The 17,856-nt window shown below is 47.8% G+C and overlaps 5 protein-coding genes across 5 annotated transcripts; 3 read left to right on the top strand and 2 right to left on the bottom strand.

Moving 5' to 3' along the window:
• Window positions 1–552: 552 nt before the first annotated feature.
• BP5553_07917 (uncharacterized protein) lies at window positions 553–1,881 on the top strand (the record flags this gene model as incomplete). The annotated part of the gene is made up of 2 exons (XM_032016540.1): window positions 553–1,358; window positions 1,422–1,881. The coding sequence occupies 2 exons, from the start codon at window positions 553–555 to the stop codon at window positions 1,879–1,881; spliced, it is 1,266 nt and encodes a 421-aa protein (XP_031867771.1).
• A 779-nt stretch (window positions 1,882–2,660) lies between these two features.
• Window positions 2,661–3,596, bottom strand: BP5553_07916 (uncharacterized protein; the record flags this gene model as incomplete). Its single annotated transcript, XM_032016539.1, has 1 exon — window positions 2,661–3,596. One exon carries the CDS (start codon window positions 3,594–3,596, stop codon window positions 2,661–2,663), a length of 936 nt encoding a protein of 311 aa, XP_031867770.1.
• Window positions 3,597–4,489: 893 nt separating this feature from the next.
• BP5553_07915 (Ent-kaurene oxidase) lies at window positions 4,490–6,195 on the top strand (the record flags this gene model as incomplete). The annotated part of the gene is made up of 4 exons (XM_032016538.1): window positions 4,490–4,828; window positions 4,903–4,999; window positions 5,065–5,133; window positions 5,189–6,195. 4 exons carry the CDS (start codon window positions 4,490–4,492, stop codon window positions 6,193–6,195), a joined length of 1,512 nt encoding a protein of 503 aa, XP_031867769.1.
• A 1,138-nt stretch (window positions 6,196–7,333) lies between these two features.
• On the bottom strand, window positions 7,334–9,110 carry BP5553_07914 (Uncharacterized protein; the record flags this gene model as incomplete). The annotated part of the gene is made up of 3 exons (XM_032016537.1): window positions 7,334–8,725; window positions 8,779–9,016; window positions 9,097–9,110. The coding sequence occupies 3 exons, from the start codon at window positions 9,108–9,110 to the stop codon at window positions 7,334–7,336; spliced, it is 1,644 nt and encodes a 547-aa protein (XP_031867768.1).
• Window positions 9,111–9,443: 333 nt separating this feature from the next.
• Window positions 9,444–17,378, top strand: BP5553_07913 (ARM repeat-containing protein; the record flags this gene model as incomplete). The annotated part of the gene is made up of 2 exons (XM_032016536.1): window positions 9,444–10,837; window positions 10,895–17,378. The coding sequence occupies 2 exons, from the start codon at window positions 9,444–9,446 to the stop codon at window positions 17,376–17,378; spliced, it is 7,878 nt and encodes a 2,625-aa protein (XP_031867767.1).
• Window positions 17,379–17,856: the final 478 nt, after the last annotated feature.

Here is a 17,856-nt window from a genome sequence, read left to right as displayed (position 1 = left end):
GTTGGAAGCCGAGATGGCCCCAATCAATCTTGGTCTGAACCAACTTTTCTTACCTACCCACCATTCACAAGAGCGCTATTCATTGCTGCCTACGCGTTTGTATGTATTGCACTGTTGCATGCTCTGACCCCCCCCGAATGAATTATCTAATTGGAAGGGGGAGCTGTGCCATAATACTGCAGGGCTGGGGCAAGTTGGGAAAGGTTACAGGAATCTAGCCTTCAATGCCCCCGATAGATACAATGCCTGTAAGATTACCTGTTGTACCCCACCTACTACTTCAGGAAACTATCAGGCAGCTCACCCTATCTTCCTGGTACCTTGTGACAATCAGTATCATGACCCCGACAATTTTTAACTCCAATCCCCTCTTGTGGTAACCTGTTAGAAATCTAGGGTTTCCAGCTCGAGTCGAGAAATTTCTGTCTCTATCTTCTCCAATTGACCCCTCTCACTTTCTCACTCTGGCTCGAGAGCGTTATTCTCTCCTTGCCCAGCTCTCACTTTCTTCCCCTCCAGAGTATCTCATCGATTGAATAATTATTTTCAAAGATGGCGATAACGCTTGATGATATGTCCGATCTAGGACCGCCAATCTCGAACTGGACCGGCCGTTTCTACATCGCCTTTACAGCATTAGCATTTGTCGTCGTGACAGCCTATACATCACGCCCACTCTCCCTGCGGATACTAGTTACCGCAATGGTAGCTTCCGACATCTACCTACTCCTCACTATGCCAGATATCATGGGCCATATTCCTGGCTTCGATCCACTGATCGCAAACTTTATTGTAGCAGATCTGATGCGAGTAGTCGATCTATACTTCCTACGGGACGAGTCTAGAGCTCTGAAGAAAAAGGATGGTGGCGATAGCAAGGGCGATGTCAAAGGGCAGAAGAAATTCATCAAAATGTCCGGATTCCAAGCTTTCGACTACCTCATATTCAACCACCGCAATATCGGGACTCCAATTCAAGCTAGAAACGTACCCAAATTCGACCCTTCAAACCCCTCATACACCCCTTCACGTGGCAAATTCCTCCTACGGAAATTCCTCACGATCTTCCTCGCCTACGGACTATTAGATTTACTTACTTGTCAACCTGCACCTGATGCAGCACTTTATTCTCGCAGACAAGAATTCTTTTTTACGAGGTTGAACGAGGTTACTTGGGATGAAATCTACTTCCGCATATTGACGAACTTGAATCTATGGGCTTCGACTTATTTGCTTATTCAATATGTATATGCAATCGTCGCCTGTGTCTGTGTTGGTAGTGGGCTTTGGAAGCCGGCAGATTTCCCACCCCTTGTAGGGTCATTGGCTAAAGATTACACGATTCGCAACCATTGGGGGTAAATATTAATTTTTATTTTCCCTCAACTTCCCAGTTTAACCCAACTAACTGAAATTAATAGTCGTTTCTGGCACCAAGTAATCCAGTACCCCCTAACAACAAACGGCGCCGCGCTCACCAAGGCTATCCTTCCCCGTTCTCTACAACGCGGTTTCATTAGCCGCTACACTAAAATCTTCTTCGTCTTCACTCTCTCAGGCGTTTCCCACGCCGTTTCTCCCTTAGGATCCACAAAGGGATCCCAACAAATCCGCGGCACGATATTCTTCTTCCCTGCCCAAGTGATGGGGATCATGGTTGAGGATTTTGTGATAGCTGCTTATAATAAGGTGAGTGGGAGAGATGGAAAGTCCGAGACGCCATGGTGGGCCAAGTTGGTTGGTCGGGTTTGGGTTATGGCTTGGATGTGTTGGTGTTGTCCCATCTGGGTTTATCCTACGTTGAGGCGAGGGGGAGAGGGGATGGTGCCGTACAGTTTTATTAGAAATACGAGGAATCTTAAGGAAGTTTGGGAGTTTTAGGGGTATGGAGTCATTGGAGTGTTTGGGGGTGGTTGGCTAGTGAGCGAGAGGGAGGGAGTTGCCTGGATTTAAAGGGGTTGGTGGAAAGTTGAACATGAGCGTGCTAATAAAAATGAGGCAGTTCCTGCTTATTCATCAAATACAAGAATCTGAACAAATAAATGAATCGATATAGGGGAGCGAGATCAACATAGTAGATAAATTAGATGGGCTACATTTTCTATTGTTATGGTTTCCTCGTAATTTCAAGCTGATTCAATTATAAAACTAGGATTAGAAAGTGAGTAATCCGAGAATTGCAAAACATTTTATGTAGTAACATACCCCGTCAGGGTCTTTACCACGCTAAACGGTAAAAGCAATCCGCTATCCCCCGTAATCGGCCTCCTAAGTCCAGGATAAATCCACATAGGCGTCGTCCAGGCCAGCCACGCCACAACCCACAAACCTCCCACAATCCTTCCAAAAAACTCCGGTTTTGCATCCCAGCTTTTCCCCCTAACACGTCTCCACAGCTCTTGTACCCCATCCTCAACCATAATTCCCACGGCCTGCATACAGAAAAACTCCAAAGCTCCGCACTCCCGGATGGGTATCACGCCCCAGGTATCACTCATCACATGGCAGAGGCCCGAGAAGAAAAATGTACCTAGGATGGATGAGTACCTGTGGATGAGGGTTTTCGGTGGGATGTGCAGGGCGGTGTCTATGAGGAAGGTGGAGAGAGTGGTTAGTTTATTGCGGAGGAGTTGGTGATAGAATTTCCTATATGGGGGTTGTCAGTCTGCTATTCGATATTGGGGGTAGAAGTGGGCAGGAAAGGGATGGAAGGAAGAGGCAGTCATAAATCGAAAATCATCGTACCCCCAAAACTGCCGTATTGACCAAATATCTGAGAAACTCCCAAACAGTGGTGGCCATCCCCTCGGTTCATAGAACCCCACCAGCACCGTTCCAAACGCCAACGTAGAGTGGAATAGTTGTAACAACAGGTAAGAGCCTATCCAATGCCCGATAGAAATCGAAGCTCTTAGGCCTAACTCTCCACCTGTGATACTTCCGAACCGCGAGAAGAAGGGCACTTTATCAGCGGCGAAAAGTAAGTGGTTTTGTGAGGGATCGCCCCACTCGCGAAATGTCATGAGGTCGAGGAGGAGGTACGAGCTCACTGCTTTAATGAGGGTGCGCAAGAGAAAGGCGCCACGGGAAGGTGTATACGTGGGATCAGAAGTCTTGAATGGTGGGATGTTTTTTGCTTGTTGCGGTGTTCCGATGCGACGTTGAGAACTGAGGGTTGTTAAACCGAACCATACTCGCCTCATAAACCCCCCCTTCACCTTTTCTTTCTCGGATGGTGCAGCTTCTTTCGGCCCTTGAGCTTCGGTTTTAGTTTTGGCTAGCCCATCATCGTCAAAATTCTCCCTCAGAATAAGCCCGCTGACGATGAATTGAGTGAGCCATGCGCCGGTGATTCCACCGATCAAATTGCTTAGCAATATGCTCGGAATCACCCGCGAGCATGTTTGACCCAGTGTCCAAATGGAGGCGCCGATTAAGGAGAGTCCTGCGGGCCGTAGGATCGAGTCTGGTGCTGTGAAGCCGAGCCCGAATACGCCTGCTGCGAGCTGGAGGCCGACAAGGCTAACAACGCCAGTGACAGATTGTGGGGGCTGATTTGAGAAGATGGAGATTGGGAAGATAGTTGTTTGGGACATCATATGATATGCCATTCTCATGCCTATTCCGTGGGATGTGGCCCCTGTAGGGATTTGTTGACGTTATAAGAGCGGAGGCCGTGCGAACTATGGTGGTAAGAGCAAGAACCTGTACATTCTGTTAATAGAGAAATGAAGATACACATCTGGCAAACTCACCTCGCCGAGTCGCCGTGCACATAAGCCGCCACAAGTTTGATGAAGCCTAGTGCCGTAGGTAGCAACTCCGCAGGACGAGTTCTGAATATTTACTCATCCGGTCGACATGCTCGTTCAGTCGGAGAACACGCCCAGTCGGACTCTGTCGAAGTACTTCGTACGAGTCCAGTCGTATTCGTCCAGTTCGTAATACACACCCAATACCTTAACAGGATCGTGGATCAGTTCAGGACAATAGCCAAGAATTTAGGTTGAGTTGGCCTAGTAATTACCTAGGTAAGTACGAAGTATGTTGAAGTTATTTACGAAGTTGCGTACGTCGACAGGTAGTAGTAGCGGAAGGATTCACGAAGCAGGGCCAGGGGTTACGCGAGAGGGCTATAATACTACCTGACATCCTACAATGCCCCAGGGATCATCCAACCACCTCCATTTTCATTGTCATTTCCACCTTCCATCTTCCTCAGGTTATTGACAACTCCACGTGGCACAGAACGTGCGGCGTCAACAGCGCCCCCCAATCTGCGGTGCACCATATCCACCAACGCGGGTCTAGGCAGTGATACATGGACTAGGCAGCACCGTGAGAACCGTCCAGGACCACGCTCCATCCCATACTACCGGTAAAGAAAAGCCTGTGGAATTGAGTTGAACTTAGCTGAGTTGTCCACTGTGTGGAATTTCTTGAGCTTCGTGAACGGCCCAGTGCGACTGCCATAGCATTTAATGACAAGATGCTCGAATCAATACTCCCAGCACCACGGGACTTCTTCAGTCTATCTGGCATGTTCAGAACCCTTGCACCCATTATTATCTACATTATCTGGAATAGGTACTTCCGCGATGCGCGATTCAATGTTCCAAAGCTTGTCACAAAGACCCAGGCGGCGCTAGGGGATAGCAAATTCGATTCTCTGGATGATATCATGAAGGAGTGCTATCAGAAAGACAAGAACCGCATCTACAAGGTCGAACATCCACATAAGGATGTCGTTATTATTCCGGCCAAGTATGTTGACGAACTGAAGAACTTGCCGGATGAGCAGGTGAATTTCCTTGAGGATATTAATGAGGTGAGTGTTCCAGAGCGTGTGCGTTGTGGGCAAAAAATCTGGTATGAAATGAAAGTTAATATTTTTGATTGCAGAGGTTTCTGGGTGATTATACCAAGATGATCGCTCCCGGCGGAATTCATGATGAGACTCTCACCCATACCATCAAAAACAGTCTCAATTCAAACCTTGGTATGTCTTCATAAGCTTATGTTATCTTCTAGATTGGAGATGTTTAAATTTCTAACGGATATCAGGGAACATTATGGGCGAAATCCAAGAAGAAATCTCCTATGCCTTCTCCCAAGAAATAGGAGAATGTAAAGGTATCTTCCCCCTTTTCACTCATCACGTGTTTCCGCAGCTAAATTCGTTTTCCAGACTGGACGCCATCATACCCCATGACAGCTCTAATGCGTATCATCGCACTGGTATCTGGGCGCATCTTTGCAGGCCCCGAGCTGAACCGCAACGAAGAGTATATTAATTGTTGCCTCAACTTTGGCGTCGAAGCCTACAACGTAATCCCAGCCATGCGCAAATACCCGATCTTCCTCCGTCCACTGGCCCAGTACTGGGTAAAAGAGTGCCAGAAACCGCTCCAAGCAATCGAAACGATGAAACGACTCGTAGCTCCAGTAATAGCAGCACGTACCACAGAGAAAGGTCCAAAACCACATGACATGATGACCTGGATAATGGAGAACTCACCACCAGGAAAAGCCACAGACTTGGAATGGCAGGCTAAGTACCAACTGCAAATCGCCACCGCAGCCATGCACACGACATCCAATACCATGACACATATATTCTTCGATCTTGCTGCCCATCCAGAATACCTCTCCATACTCCGAGAAGAAATCCTCGCTGTCACAGCAGCAGAACCGCTGGGAGTTCTGTCTAAAACTAGTCTCCCCTTACTCAAAAAGATGGACAGCTTCATCAAAGAATCTCAACGCATGAACCCCTTCTCCTCCACTGGCTTCTCTCGCAAAATTTTAAAGCCTACACGTCTCTCTGACGGTCTCCTGCTTCCCCCAGGAATCACAGTTACAACGCCTGTATCACAAATCTCCATGGATCCTGACATCTACTCAAACCCCGAAGTTTTCGATGGGTTAAGATTTTTCAAGATGCGGAAGAAGCGAGGCGAGGAGAATAAATGGCAATATGTCACGACGAGCACGGAGAGTTTGAATTGGGGGAGTGGGGTTCATGCTTGTCCCGGGCGATTCTTTGCGGCAAATGAGATCAAGTGTATTGTAATGTATTTGATTATGAATTATGACGTTAAGCTTGAGGAAGGCAAGGGAAGGCCAAAGAATATTTGGACCGAGGGGGGAATGATTCCTGATATTACCGGGAAGGTTCTGTTGAAGAAGCGATGAGTGTTGCGGGGTTTGGCGGAGAAGTAGTTGCGTGCCTTGAAAATCGAAGATAAATAAATCGCATCCTCAAGAGATTTCGCACAGAATACTCTTCGCTAAGCACCAAGTCTTTCATACTATCCCATAGCCTTTGGATAGAGATTTTCCTATGCATTTGTTCCGCGTCAACATGTAAAAATGCAAAATTACAAATTTAAAATATGTGAAATTGATAAACACCCTCAATTAATCATCGCTTAATCCCCCAAAAATACCAAAATGTCCTCCTACTAGTAACTTAATCGATCGTGAATATTCCTGTCACTGAAACTTGTCTTAGCTTGACTCAAAACTATAAATTATGGAACTGGCTTTTAAAAGTGCCGTCACTTGATAGCTTACTATAGATGAAAGAACCACGAAAATACCTAGAGAGAAGTTGCCTTTTATAGAGGCACGCAAGTAATGGCGTGGTTTGAGGATTTTAAAAGCCCTCCGTAGGTTCGACTGGAATGTGAGTTGGCTTAAGCAACACAGTGGTAGAACCGAGAACTAGGTATTAAGCCAAGGGAGAGTACTTTGACATTGAATTGAATTGCACTATTGGAAAGGAGTGTGAGGTGTGAGGCGTATTGAGGTTCGAATTCTAGGAGTGGCTTCCGAAGGCTATAGCAACCGAGTGCTGATTGGAAAGATAAGCTGAGAATAGATAATGGGGAATAAAACCCGATAGGAGGGTACGGCGTGCCGAATAACTCAAAGAGTGCTATTGAAACTGTTGCTGAAAATGAAAACGGGGTACCTTGTAAACTCTGGCACTGGGTCAGGTCCGTTATAATTTCTAACGTCTACACTTAATGATACACGGGAAATTGGAGAGAATATCAAAGTGCTAGCTGGGCCATCTTGATAAAGAGCGAGTCACGTACTCAAATGTAAACCGTTGACTTTAAAGGGTAATGCGAGTGGGATAGCATGATGAGATTTGACTTTTAGGGGTAGGCCCCTCGCCCTCTGAGTTTAAATCAGAAATCGAAATGCAATCGTTTCCAGAAGCGCCAGCAACCTTGCAGATTATGGGAAAATGCAATACTGCATAAATAGCACCGAACTCCCCTAAATGCAAGATTATTTCCGGGGTATCCTAAACGCCACCCATTTAAAGAGTAAAGTCAAACTCCTGAAACGCCTTCTTAAAAGCCTCAACGTCACGCTTCTCCTCATCCTCAGTCTGTCCGCAATCCTTCCACTGCTCTCTCTTCGGGAGCCCTAACAACTTCGCTAGTACAATCCTACCAAATTGTATCGTGAACCGCACAGTGTGATCGAACGGTAGCGTCAAGCATTTCGTGCTCGGTTTGGACTCTGGATCATCCTCGTTGGCCGGGGTCCAGATCCAGACGCGGAAGAAATCACCCTCGTTTTGACCAAGTTCAGGATCCCGAACCTCAAATGCCGGGTATTGTAGGTTCTCGGCTTCCACGCGGAAGGCGGCTTCGACCAGGCCTTTGTTGATGAGGTCCACAGGCATAGGTAAGAATTGCCAGTGCACATGAACGCCGTTGCCCTTGCTGATTTCATAAGTGACAGCCCCGAGTTTGTTGGAACTTCTTTTGGCGACCATTGATTGCAAGGCATCCTTGTACCTGTTCATCTCTGCATATGTCTTTGTTCGAGAATCGTCCTCCTCTGGTATCGACGCAAGAGTGGGAGTATGTGTGAGAGGTATGATAAGCATATGGGCGGGAAAGTCGGTGCCGAGGCTAGCATTGGTTTCCGAGGTTGTCAAAGGGCCTTTTGCAATAGTGAGATACGCGTCGTCCCCTATTGAAGCAACGAGATGGGTGGCTAGATTTGGATTGGAGAGGCAGAAATAACACTGGTCAGGGCCAGGTGGAGGCTGCCTCTCACCCCTGCGTCCCTTTGCTCTCTTATGATCTCGACGGCCATTACTGTCATGGTTACCGTATCTTGAATACGGGTCAGGTTCAAGTGCAGAGCGCTTCTTGGAGTTAGGCCTGGAAAGAAAGGGTGATGCCGTCGCACCAGCTGGTAATGGGGCAGTCAGGTCAGGTGATGATTGCAGAGAGAATGCGTATAGAGCCTTTTGTTTTGAAGGATTTCCGTATGCAGCTAGGGAGATGAACCGGGTTAAAGGCCTAACGTCTGGCTCTTCTGGGACAGCTGAATGGAAAAAAGGTTCCCTTTCGTAGAAGAACCCCGGGGAGGCTGAAAAATGGTAGCGGGGTTTGATAGCGGCGCAAAGATCGGCAATATGACCTTGGCCTGGAATATCTGCCACCCCATCTGGAAGGGGGATCTTGGATCCAGTTCGAATACCTGCGGGCCAACATGTGGTCAGCAGAATATCTGCTGTATTTGCTCCATGAAGAGCCTTTGCATCCCCTGTCGTATGGAATGGCAGGTATTGCTCCTTCGACATCCCACCAATAATGGTGTTATCGAGCTGTCCCCCAAGGGTGACAATTCGAATGCCTTCAGATGTTTTCGTGGTACTTCGCTTCCCGAGGTAATGGAGGTTGTGGCATATCTAAGCGCCTAATTAACATAGAGCGAAAGCTGAGAAATTACATTAAAGCTGACCTCTTCATCTTTCTCAATCCTCTCTACAATGCGGGGTGGAAGAGGCTGGGTGCCGACAGTAAAGTAGGCTGGTAGCGGGATGGTAATTTTGTTCGCAAGGAGCTCGGAAACGGTATCATCGTCTTCAGAAAACATGTTGCCAGTGATAATCGCAAGTGAGAAGTTATTCTTCGAGTGTAAAGTTGATAATTTAGTGAAGACCGGCTGTAACTGGCCATTCACAGGCCCCACGACTATTCTGTTTCAAACAGTCAGTTTGAGCAAAGGGCGGGAATTGAAGAATTCCTTGGGGCTTGAGGCTTGAGGCTTGATACGCACATCTTTGACGCCATGCTGCAGCGACGGAGGAGGAGGTTATTAGTAGGAGTTTACGTCGTTGCGCGCAATCGTGTCGGCGGGTGTAGAGTTGTGATCTTGCGTCGCGTCGCACGTCAGAAGAAGCTCCCGCCGAAAAGAAAATACGTCGTTATCAGCCTCGGCAGCTTATCTTGGCGTGAGAGGGCCACGCCAAGCTGCTTCGAGATATTCTGCCGCTTCACCGCCGGTCACTCGCAGAAATAATTTCGACTTGAAGATTCGCAGTTCGCAGCAGTCGTCTGGCGAATTCATGAATCCTCTCCCCCTAATATCCTGACAGGCTGGCTGGAACTGCCGATATATTCATCATGCGTGTCGATACCTCTGGCCGCATTGTGAAGGTCCGCAAATTTAAAAAGGGCACGCCGCATCAGAAGAACCACCGATGGGAGTCCTTTACTTCGAAAGTCTCCAAATTAAGCTCCCTCGACCCCATCCGACGGGTGCGCCGCCACGATCTCGACACCGAAGACCTCTCTACGACAACGTCATATTTCAAGGCGGGCTTAGAAAAATGGCAGGACCTCAATATGTCAGAGGCATTTGTGGCCTTCGCCCAAGAAGTTCTGCCAATGTGCGACAGTTTACCACAAATATTGCATTTCGAGGACAAGGTTATGGAAATCTTGGTCAGATATCTGGAAAGGCGAGAGAGGGAGTCGATTGAGCCTTTACTGGAATTGGTGACAGATTTTGCGCATGATTTGGGAGTGCGATTCGAAAAGCACTATGCGAAAGTGCTGGAACTGGTAACATCTATTGCTGGGACCCCCCAGGATGTCGAAGTTATTGAGTGGAGCTTTACATGTTTGGCATTTATGTTCAAATATTTGTCCAAACTTGTAGTGCCAGATCTTCGACCTACCTACGATTTGATGGCTCCCCTTCTTGGGAAACATCGCCAACCGCCGCATATTGCCCGGTTCGGGGCTGAGGCTCTGAGCTTCCTTATCAAGAAGGCGGGGACCCCAGGGCATAGGGAGAAGGCTCTCCCGTTGATTGTGCACCACGCCAAAGCCGACCTTCAGAATACTTGGGGAACTAAGCAGTTTGGTCTCTACTATCATGGCCAGATGACATTATTCGCCGAGGCAATTAAAGGGAATGGGTTGAGTGTCCATACCTCGGGACCGCCAATTTTTCAATGCCTCATCTCTGCCTTAGATGATAAAGACTGGGACTTAAAAGAACCATCTCCATGGATTAATCTTGTGTCGGGCGTGCTGACGAGCATACTCCATCATACCAACGCTGAGGCGTTCAAGGATATATTGGAGATAGTCATAGAGAACGCAAATGCGGCTCTGGATGTGTTCCAGGAGTCCAGCAACAGGAATGAACTTTGTCGACTTATTTTCTCCGCCCGAATGATTGGCATTGCGTGCGGTGTAAGGAAAGGAAGCCGCATCGGAGACTGGCAAGATCTTCTCAAAACCACATCCAACATTCTACGGTCAATCTCGAAAAGCGCGAGTATTGTGACAGATTTTGACCCTGAAGAATCTATCTGGAATTTTGTCCTCCACAGCGTCTCAATTATCCTACAATACTCCCCAATGGACGCACTCATTCCGTTCATCTCACCATTCCTCGACTCGTTAACAAAAGATCCACTAGCGAGATGGTTTTTGACATTCTCGTCTTATATCTCGGAAGCCGACCCAGAACGCTTCCGCAGTTTAGTTTTACCATACTTTCAAAGGTACTAACTTCCCCCCTCGACCTGCTCCCATGCTCCTATGCTTATATTGTAATATAGATTTGTAATTGCCCACTGGTCTGATGCTGAAAACGGCGATACGCTCTCTGTACTATTGCCGAAAATGGTGTCAGCTGGCGTTCTACCGCATCGTCACGGCAAAGAAGGTTTTACTTTACCTCAGTCATGGCAGGACCAGATAGTAAGCAAATTTGAGAGGCTGGAGGTTTCGCCTTTCCCAGAGCAAGCATCCTCAGCAGCACACGATCGAAGCCCCAATACTTGGCATGATCGATGCCTGCCAAAGTACAATGCACTTTTAGAAGTTTTGGGATGCACAGTTGTACACCCATCTACAAATGCTAGGATCTCGGAGATTCTTCTCAGGAAGCTGAAACTCGCACTACGGCCATCTTCTTCTCTTGCACCAGAAGAAGCAAATTTCATAGTTGGTCGTGGATTCAGTGCCTTTTCAAGGATGAGCAAAGGTGCTGGGGTAGTTGATAGAGCACTTGAGCCTTTGCTCCGCGCTGCTGCTCCCAGATACACCCGCTTGCCCCATTTCTTAGAGGCTATGCTTGACTATGAAACAAGCCTTAAAGTGCCGCCAAAGGCAAAGGCTGTACCAGCAACCGATGATATGGACATCGCATCTGAGGAGGACCTTCTAACTGCTTCACTGATTGCAAACCTTTCTACAGACTCCCATGAGCTTAGACTTCTATCTCTACGCCTTCTAGATCATATCCACACTACAGATCAAGGCTCAACCTCCGAAGTCCTGTCCATCATGATTATGGTGGAACAGACACCCATTGACTTACAAACTGCCCGCTCTGCATCAATGCATATCCGAAAACTAGCAACTTTATATCCTCACCAATCATCGCCATGGCTTAAGCAAGCAATCCCATCATTTTGTTTTGGGATGCTTACTGTTAAATATGCCCAGATATGGGAAGACGCATGCCTTGCACTAAAACAAATCGCGGAAGCCAAAGAAGGCGAACAAGCTGTTGCTGACCTAGCTTTCGTGTGGCTAGAATCGCCTTCCATGATATGGGACGGACATTCTGTGAAGGTCGAACACCCGCACAACAACCGCTTGACGGATTTTGAATGTTCGAATCTCATGAAGTTAGATGAGCTCGCCAAGGTTTCTGTATCAGAAGTTGTGAAGGCTCGCGATACGATGCTGCAGAGGTTTGAAGATGCTCAGCAGTTGGTTGAATCGCAACCACCTACCGCTAGATCACAGGCCCTTCGAATTTTCGCAGTTGCGCCAACCATTGCCCAAAAACGCTCGCGTTTGTTTGTCCCGATGTTTCTCTCGTGGGCTTGCAAGCAGGGAGACGAAAATGAGCAAATCGCCGAGGTTACTGAGACCATCCCGAGTGGATGGACAAGAAAAGATCAGAAAGCCCAGCTCGATATGTTCAGTAAATTTACAAATCCGAAGTCGCTGTTTAGGACTGAAGACGTGAAGAACGCTCTCTTGCAGCTACTTGGGAACGGTGATATCGAAATCCAAAAGTCTGCCCTCAAGGCTCTTTTCACGTGGAAGCATCCCAGCATCCGACCATATGAAGAGAATCTTCTTAACCTTTTGGACGAAGCACGATTCAAGGACGAGATCTCTATTCTCCTCCAGGGCGAGACTTTGGTTCAGCCAGATCACCGGGAGCACCTTTCTCCAGTCCTCCTCAGACTCCTTTATGGACGGTCAATCTCACGGAAGGGTGCGGCGAGTGGGAAGCAGGGAATGGAGGCCCGGCGACTAACTGTATTACGGAGTTTAAGTACTGAAGATGCCGAAAGTTTCTTGGATATTGCTCTTGGACAGCTTAAGGATCTCAAGTTGTTGGTGAATGGCACCGTTGACGATGCTTCATTCGAACATGGTCTGTTGACCATTCGAAAACAAGTTGGTGTCACAAATATGCTCGAAGCAATTATTAAAGAGCTTGGAACCAAAGTAGCCCCTTTCGCGACGAAATTGGTGCAGGCGGCCCTCTATTGCATAATTTACACGTCGCGCCAATTACGAGATGATTCTGACGAAGATGCATCCCCAGACGATACCACCAGCCAAACTTCTTTGCTGAAGAACGTTCGCCAGACTGGTTTGAAATGCCTCGTACTCTTGTTCTCGAACGCTACGGATTTCGACTGGACTCCATATATGGCAGCTATTGTTAAGGATATCATACTTCCAAGGCTGGAGAAGTTGCCAATTGAAACAGCTCAAAGCATCTCCATCCTTCTTCGACTCTTGTCGACTTGGTCTACCTCCCCACAAACTGTGATGTTGCTTACGAGCAACTCCCAGATTATGTCGAAAGTCGCTGACTGTCTATCACCCCCGAAATCAAAGGATGAAGTGAAGCTCTTTGTGTTGAACATCATCAGCAACATTGTCGGCCACTGCCAGGGAGCTGAAGATGATGCTCTTCAATCGCAGGTTAAGTCGGAACTTCTCGCACCCAATATGGACTACTTCTTAACTCAAATTGGTGGGATACTCCGTGCCCAACAAGATATCAGCAAGGATCTGCTTGAGGCTTGTGTGCAAGTTGTCTCTGAGCTTGCACCGTTTGTATCCACTTCGACCCAAGCTCACAACTTGGTTGATGTCTCGGTCTTCTTGCTCGATCAGCCCTCAAGACGTGTTAGTCCCAAGACCAAGGGAGGGCTTTTATTAGTACTAGAGCACTTCGTCCCGCTGTACGATCTCCAAAATGACGCTGAGCTGAAGGACAAAGTTTACAGCACAGTGACCTCACTCTTTGGGTATTTCAAGGACAAGGATAGTCGAGAAGTGTTATCTCGGGTCTTGATGGTGTACGCTGAGAAGGATCCCGTTCTTGGAGAAGTTGCCGCGATATGTGTCGATCTCAACTCTTTCGCCCAAGGCCGCCTTGATGAGCCCGATTATGATCGCCGCCTCAAAGGCTTCAACGTCGTTAATAACCCGAGAGAGACGCCATTCACTTCACGCCAATGGACCCCCTTGCTCTACAACCTGCTCTATTATATTAGGCACGATGAGGAGTTTGCGATCCTTTCTTCGAATTCTTCCGATGGACTTTGTCAATTTATCGACTCCGCAGAGAAAGCGTCGGACGAATCGAAGCAAGCTGATTTCAGAGCATTGGTTTCAACAGTCCTCATACCCGCTATATTCATGGGTGCTCGAGAGCCGTCCGAGGTTATTCGACGAGAGTACATGAAAGTTATGGCTCATCTTGTTCGAACCTTCCCATTGTGGCAGGAAGTTAGTGATATGCACAGTCTTCTTGCTGGTGATGACGAGGTAGAATCGTCGTTCTTCAACAACATCCTGACAGCTGGGAAAGGTCGACAGTCCAGTGCCCTTGGGCTCCTGGAAGCTGCAGCAACGAGAGGAGAACTTAGCGGAAAGAATGTTAGCCACTTCTTCATTCCACTCATTGAGCACTTCATCCTCGACCGCGCAGAGGGCAACGAAGCCCATAGTCTGGCCGCCGAGGCTACAACTACTATCGGGATATTGTCTAGATCCCTTGAATGGCCTCAGTATCGAGCCATGCTCAGAAGATTCATTGGATATGTCCGAGCCAAGCCGGAACTAGAAAAACAAATCATTCGGCTCCTTGGGAAAGTGATTGATGCCCTTTCCTTGGCTGCACAGGAAACCCAAGAGGAAAAGCGAAGTACATTGGCGGTAACCATGCCAAAACAAGTTAAGCTTGCCGATGACCTCAGCTCGAATATTTTGCCATCTCTGACTGCGTATCTTCATGATAAAGACGAGTCCACTGTCAGTCTTCGGGTTCCCGTTGCTGTGATTATTGTTCGCCTCTTGAAGCTTCTACCGCAGGAGCAGTTGAACGAAAGGCTCCCAGCCGTTCTCACGGACGTCTGTCATATCCTCCGGAGCAAATCCCAAGAGGCACGCGACATGACTCGAGACACTTTGACAAAGATATGTGTTCTACTCGGTCCATCGTGCTTCGGATTTGTCCTCAAGGAATTACGTGGCGCTTTAGCAAGGGGATATCAACTCCATGTCCTCTCCTACACAATGCACACGATCCTGGTTGCTACAACACCGGAGTATGCTCCTGGTGATCTGGATTATTGTTTACCCACCATTGTCGCAATCATTATGGATGATATATTTGGAGCCACTGGCCAGGAAAAAGACGCGGAGGAGTATACGAGCAAAATGAAGGAGGTCAAAAGCAGCAAAAGCCATGATTCCATGGAGCTGATCGCTAAAACATCTACCCTGAGTCGCTTGACGGACATAATCAGACCGATTCAAGGATTGCTTAAAGAGAAGGTCAACTTGAAAATGGTCCGTAAGATCGACGAACTGCTTAATAGGATCAGCAATGGATTGCTGAGGAACCCGGCTGCTCAAAGCAGAGACAGCCTTATATTCTGCTACGAAGTTATTCAAGACGTCTACAATACTGCGAAGCCAGAGGCAAAGGCTAAAGGAGATCCTAGGCTCAAGCGATATTTAATACAAAGAGGGGCGAAGAAGAGCGGGGAAGGTCGGAGCAGCATGACAGTTTATACATATAAACTAATTCGTTTTGCTTTCGATGTCCTGCGCTCGGTCCTCAAAAAGTACGATGATCTTCGAACACCCGGCAATCTGGCCGGTTTCATTCCTATACTTGGCGACGCGGTTACCCAAGGGGAAGAGGAAGTTAGAATTTCGGCTTTTCGACTTCTTGCTACGATCGCAAGAGTCCCATTCAAGCCGGTCATTGATGGTACGAATCTATATCGGGTCGCTGCTGTTGAGGCAACCAAGAGCCTCTCAGAGTCTTCAACGACTACTTCAGACATTGCGCAAGCCTCTCTCAAGATCATATCTGTTATACTGCGCGATCGCCCAGATGTGCCTATCAAGGAAACATCCATTGATAAGCTACTGGCCAGACTCAAAGATGACATGACTGAACCAGAACGACGCCATGTTACCTTCAACTTTCTAAGAGCAATTATGAACTCCAAGGTTCAGACTGCAGTTGTTTATGACACGCTTGATTACGTTGGCACAGTCATGGTTACAAACGATGATGAAGGTACGAGGGACTTGGCGCGAGGAGCATACTTCCAATTCTTGCGGGAATATCCACAGAAAAAGAATCGCTGGACTAAGCAACTTGGCTTCATTGTAGCCAATCTCAAGTACGAAAGGGAAGGTGGCAGACTATCCATCCTTGAAGTCATTCATCTCTTGCTCTCCAAGTCTTCGCAAGATTTTGTTCAGGAAGTCTCAGCCACTTGCTTCGTTCCATTGATCTTTGTTCTAGCCAATGATGACAGTGAGAAATGCCGCATGGCGGGTGGAGAAATCATCAAGGAGATCTTCAAGAAGGCGGATGAAGAACGTATGTCCTCGTTCCTTGCACTTCTGCGATCATGGATCAAGCAAAACGAGAATCCATCAGTAGTGCGACTAGCTTTGCAAACATACGGGTTTTACTTTGAATCGGAAGCTAGTACAGATGGCGATATTCCGATGCTCCAAGACTGCATTCTCGAGATCTTGGAGCTCGCCGAGAATTCGAGCTCGGATTGGGAGCAGATTTATGCCGCCTTGCAACTAGCCATTGTCCTCGTGCAGAAGTTTCCCGGCACGCTCCTGGCTTCCAAATCGAAACCGCTATGGTCTGAAGTACGGTCATGTCTGTCATTTCCCCATGCCTGGGTCAAATTATCCGCCGCAAAACTCACCAGCATCTATTTCGCCGATTTCGCTCGAAATAACGCGGAGTCAGGAGTTGAGGGGTTACCGCTGAGAGGGTCCGGAGGGTTGAAGCTCGATAGTGAAGATATCAAAGATTTCACCAGACGCACAGCACACATGTTCAAGACACCAGGCCTCACATCCCTTTTGGCTGACGAAATAGTGAAGAACCTTATCTTCCTAGCTCGTTGTGCTACAGCCAATGATATCAAATGGACACCTGCACAGGACACCAAAGCTGACGATGAAGAAGAGGCTGATGAAGAGATGGCGGAGGAATCGCTAGAGGAGATGACATTGCTTCAGAATCTCTGCGGAAGATTAAGTTTCGTCCTCCGCAAGGAGACATCGCCACCACGTGCTCCGGCACTCGTGCCCAAGACTTCGGCGCTCCAACTCTTGCAACATCTCACTTCCAAGCTGCCTTCCGAATCTCTCATCCCATGTCTCCAATCTATACTTCTCCCACTACACAACCTCACCGACCCCTCAATCGCCGCACCCTATTCAACAGACGAGCTGTTCAAGTCTGGGTACGAGGAACTGAGAAGCATGAGTGAGGAAATCATGGAGGGTTTGAAGAGGAAAGTGGGGACGAAGGAGTATACCGAGGCGTTATTGAGGGTGAGAGAGGGTGTTCGGGAGAGACGAGAGGCAAGAAGGGGGAAGAGGCGGAGAGATATTGTCAGTGCCCCAGAGAGGTCTGGGGAGGTTAAGAGGAAGAAAGTTGAGAGGAAAAAGGAGCGCAGAAAGGAGAAGGGACTAGAGCATAGTAAGCGAAGGAGCGAGTATTAATGGGGCCACCAAAGGCACCACTTGGTGACCATAGGATTCCATAGCATTGTTAGACCTCGTTCATGGCGTTATAGGCTCGGAGACCTGTCAGCATAAAGATCGGGCATTTTAAAATGGAGTTAAATTTAACAAGTTGCAACATGTACAAAACCAAGAGTAGAATGCTTATTGTGCACTATTTAGCCCAGTATGTGGGACGTATCTATCTATACATGTAGTATACAACTCATCTAATTACCAACTCTCCATACATTCTAATATTATACAGTATTTATACACAATATACATACGGTTTAACGCCCCTCTCCTGTGGCATGGAGTCAGTTCCCTGCGTCATGTCCCCACGAGTTTTATAATTGCAGTTTCTCGAGCTACGCAACCAGGCGGTGCTTCCGAATGCCGTCGTAATCATTCCGTCTTGACCTCCCACCGCATCAGTACCCCAGAACTCCAGTCCGCTGGTTATTATCATCATGTC

Source organism: Venustampulla echinocandica (genome assembly GCF_003357145.1).
Source record: "Venustampulla echinocandica strain BP 5553 chromosome Unknown scaffold_6, whole genome shotgun sequence".
NCBI lineage: Eukaryota > Fungi > Ascomycota > Leotiomycetes > Helotiales > Pleuroascaceae > Venustampulla > Venustampulla echinocandica.
Note: the sequence above shows the minus strand (reverse complement) of the source record. Positions and strands in the feature narration are given on the sequence as shown.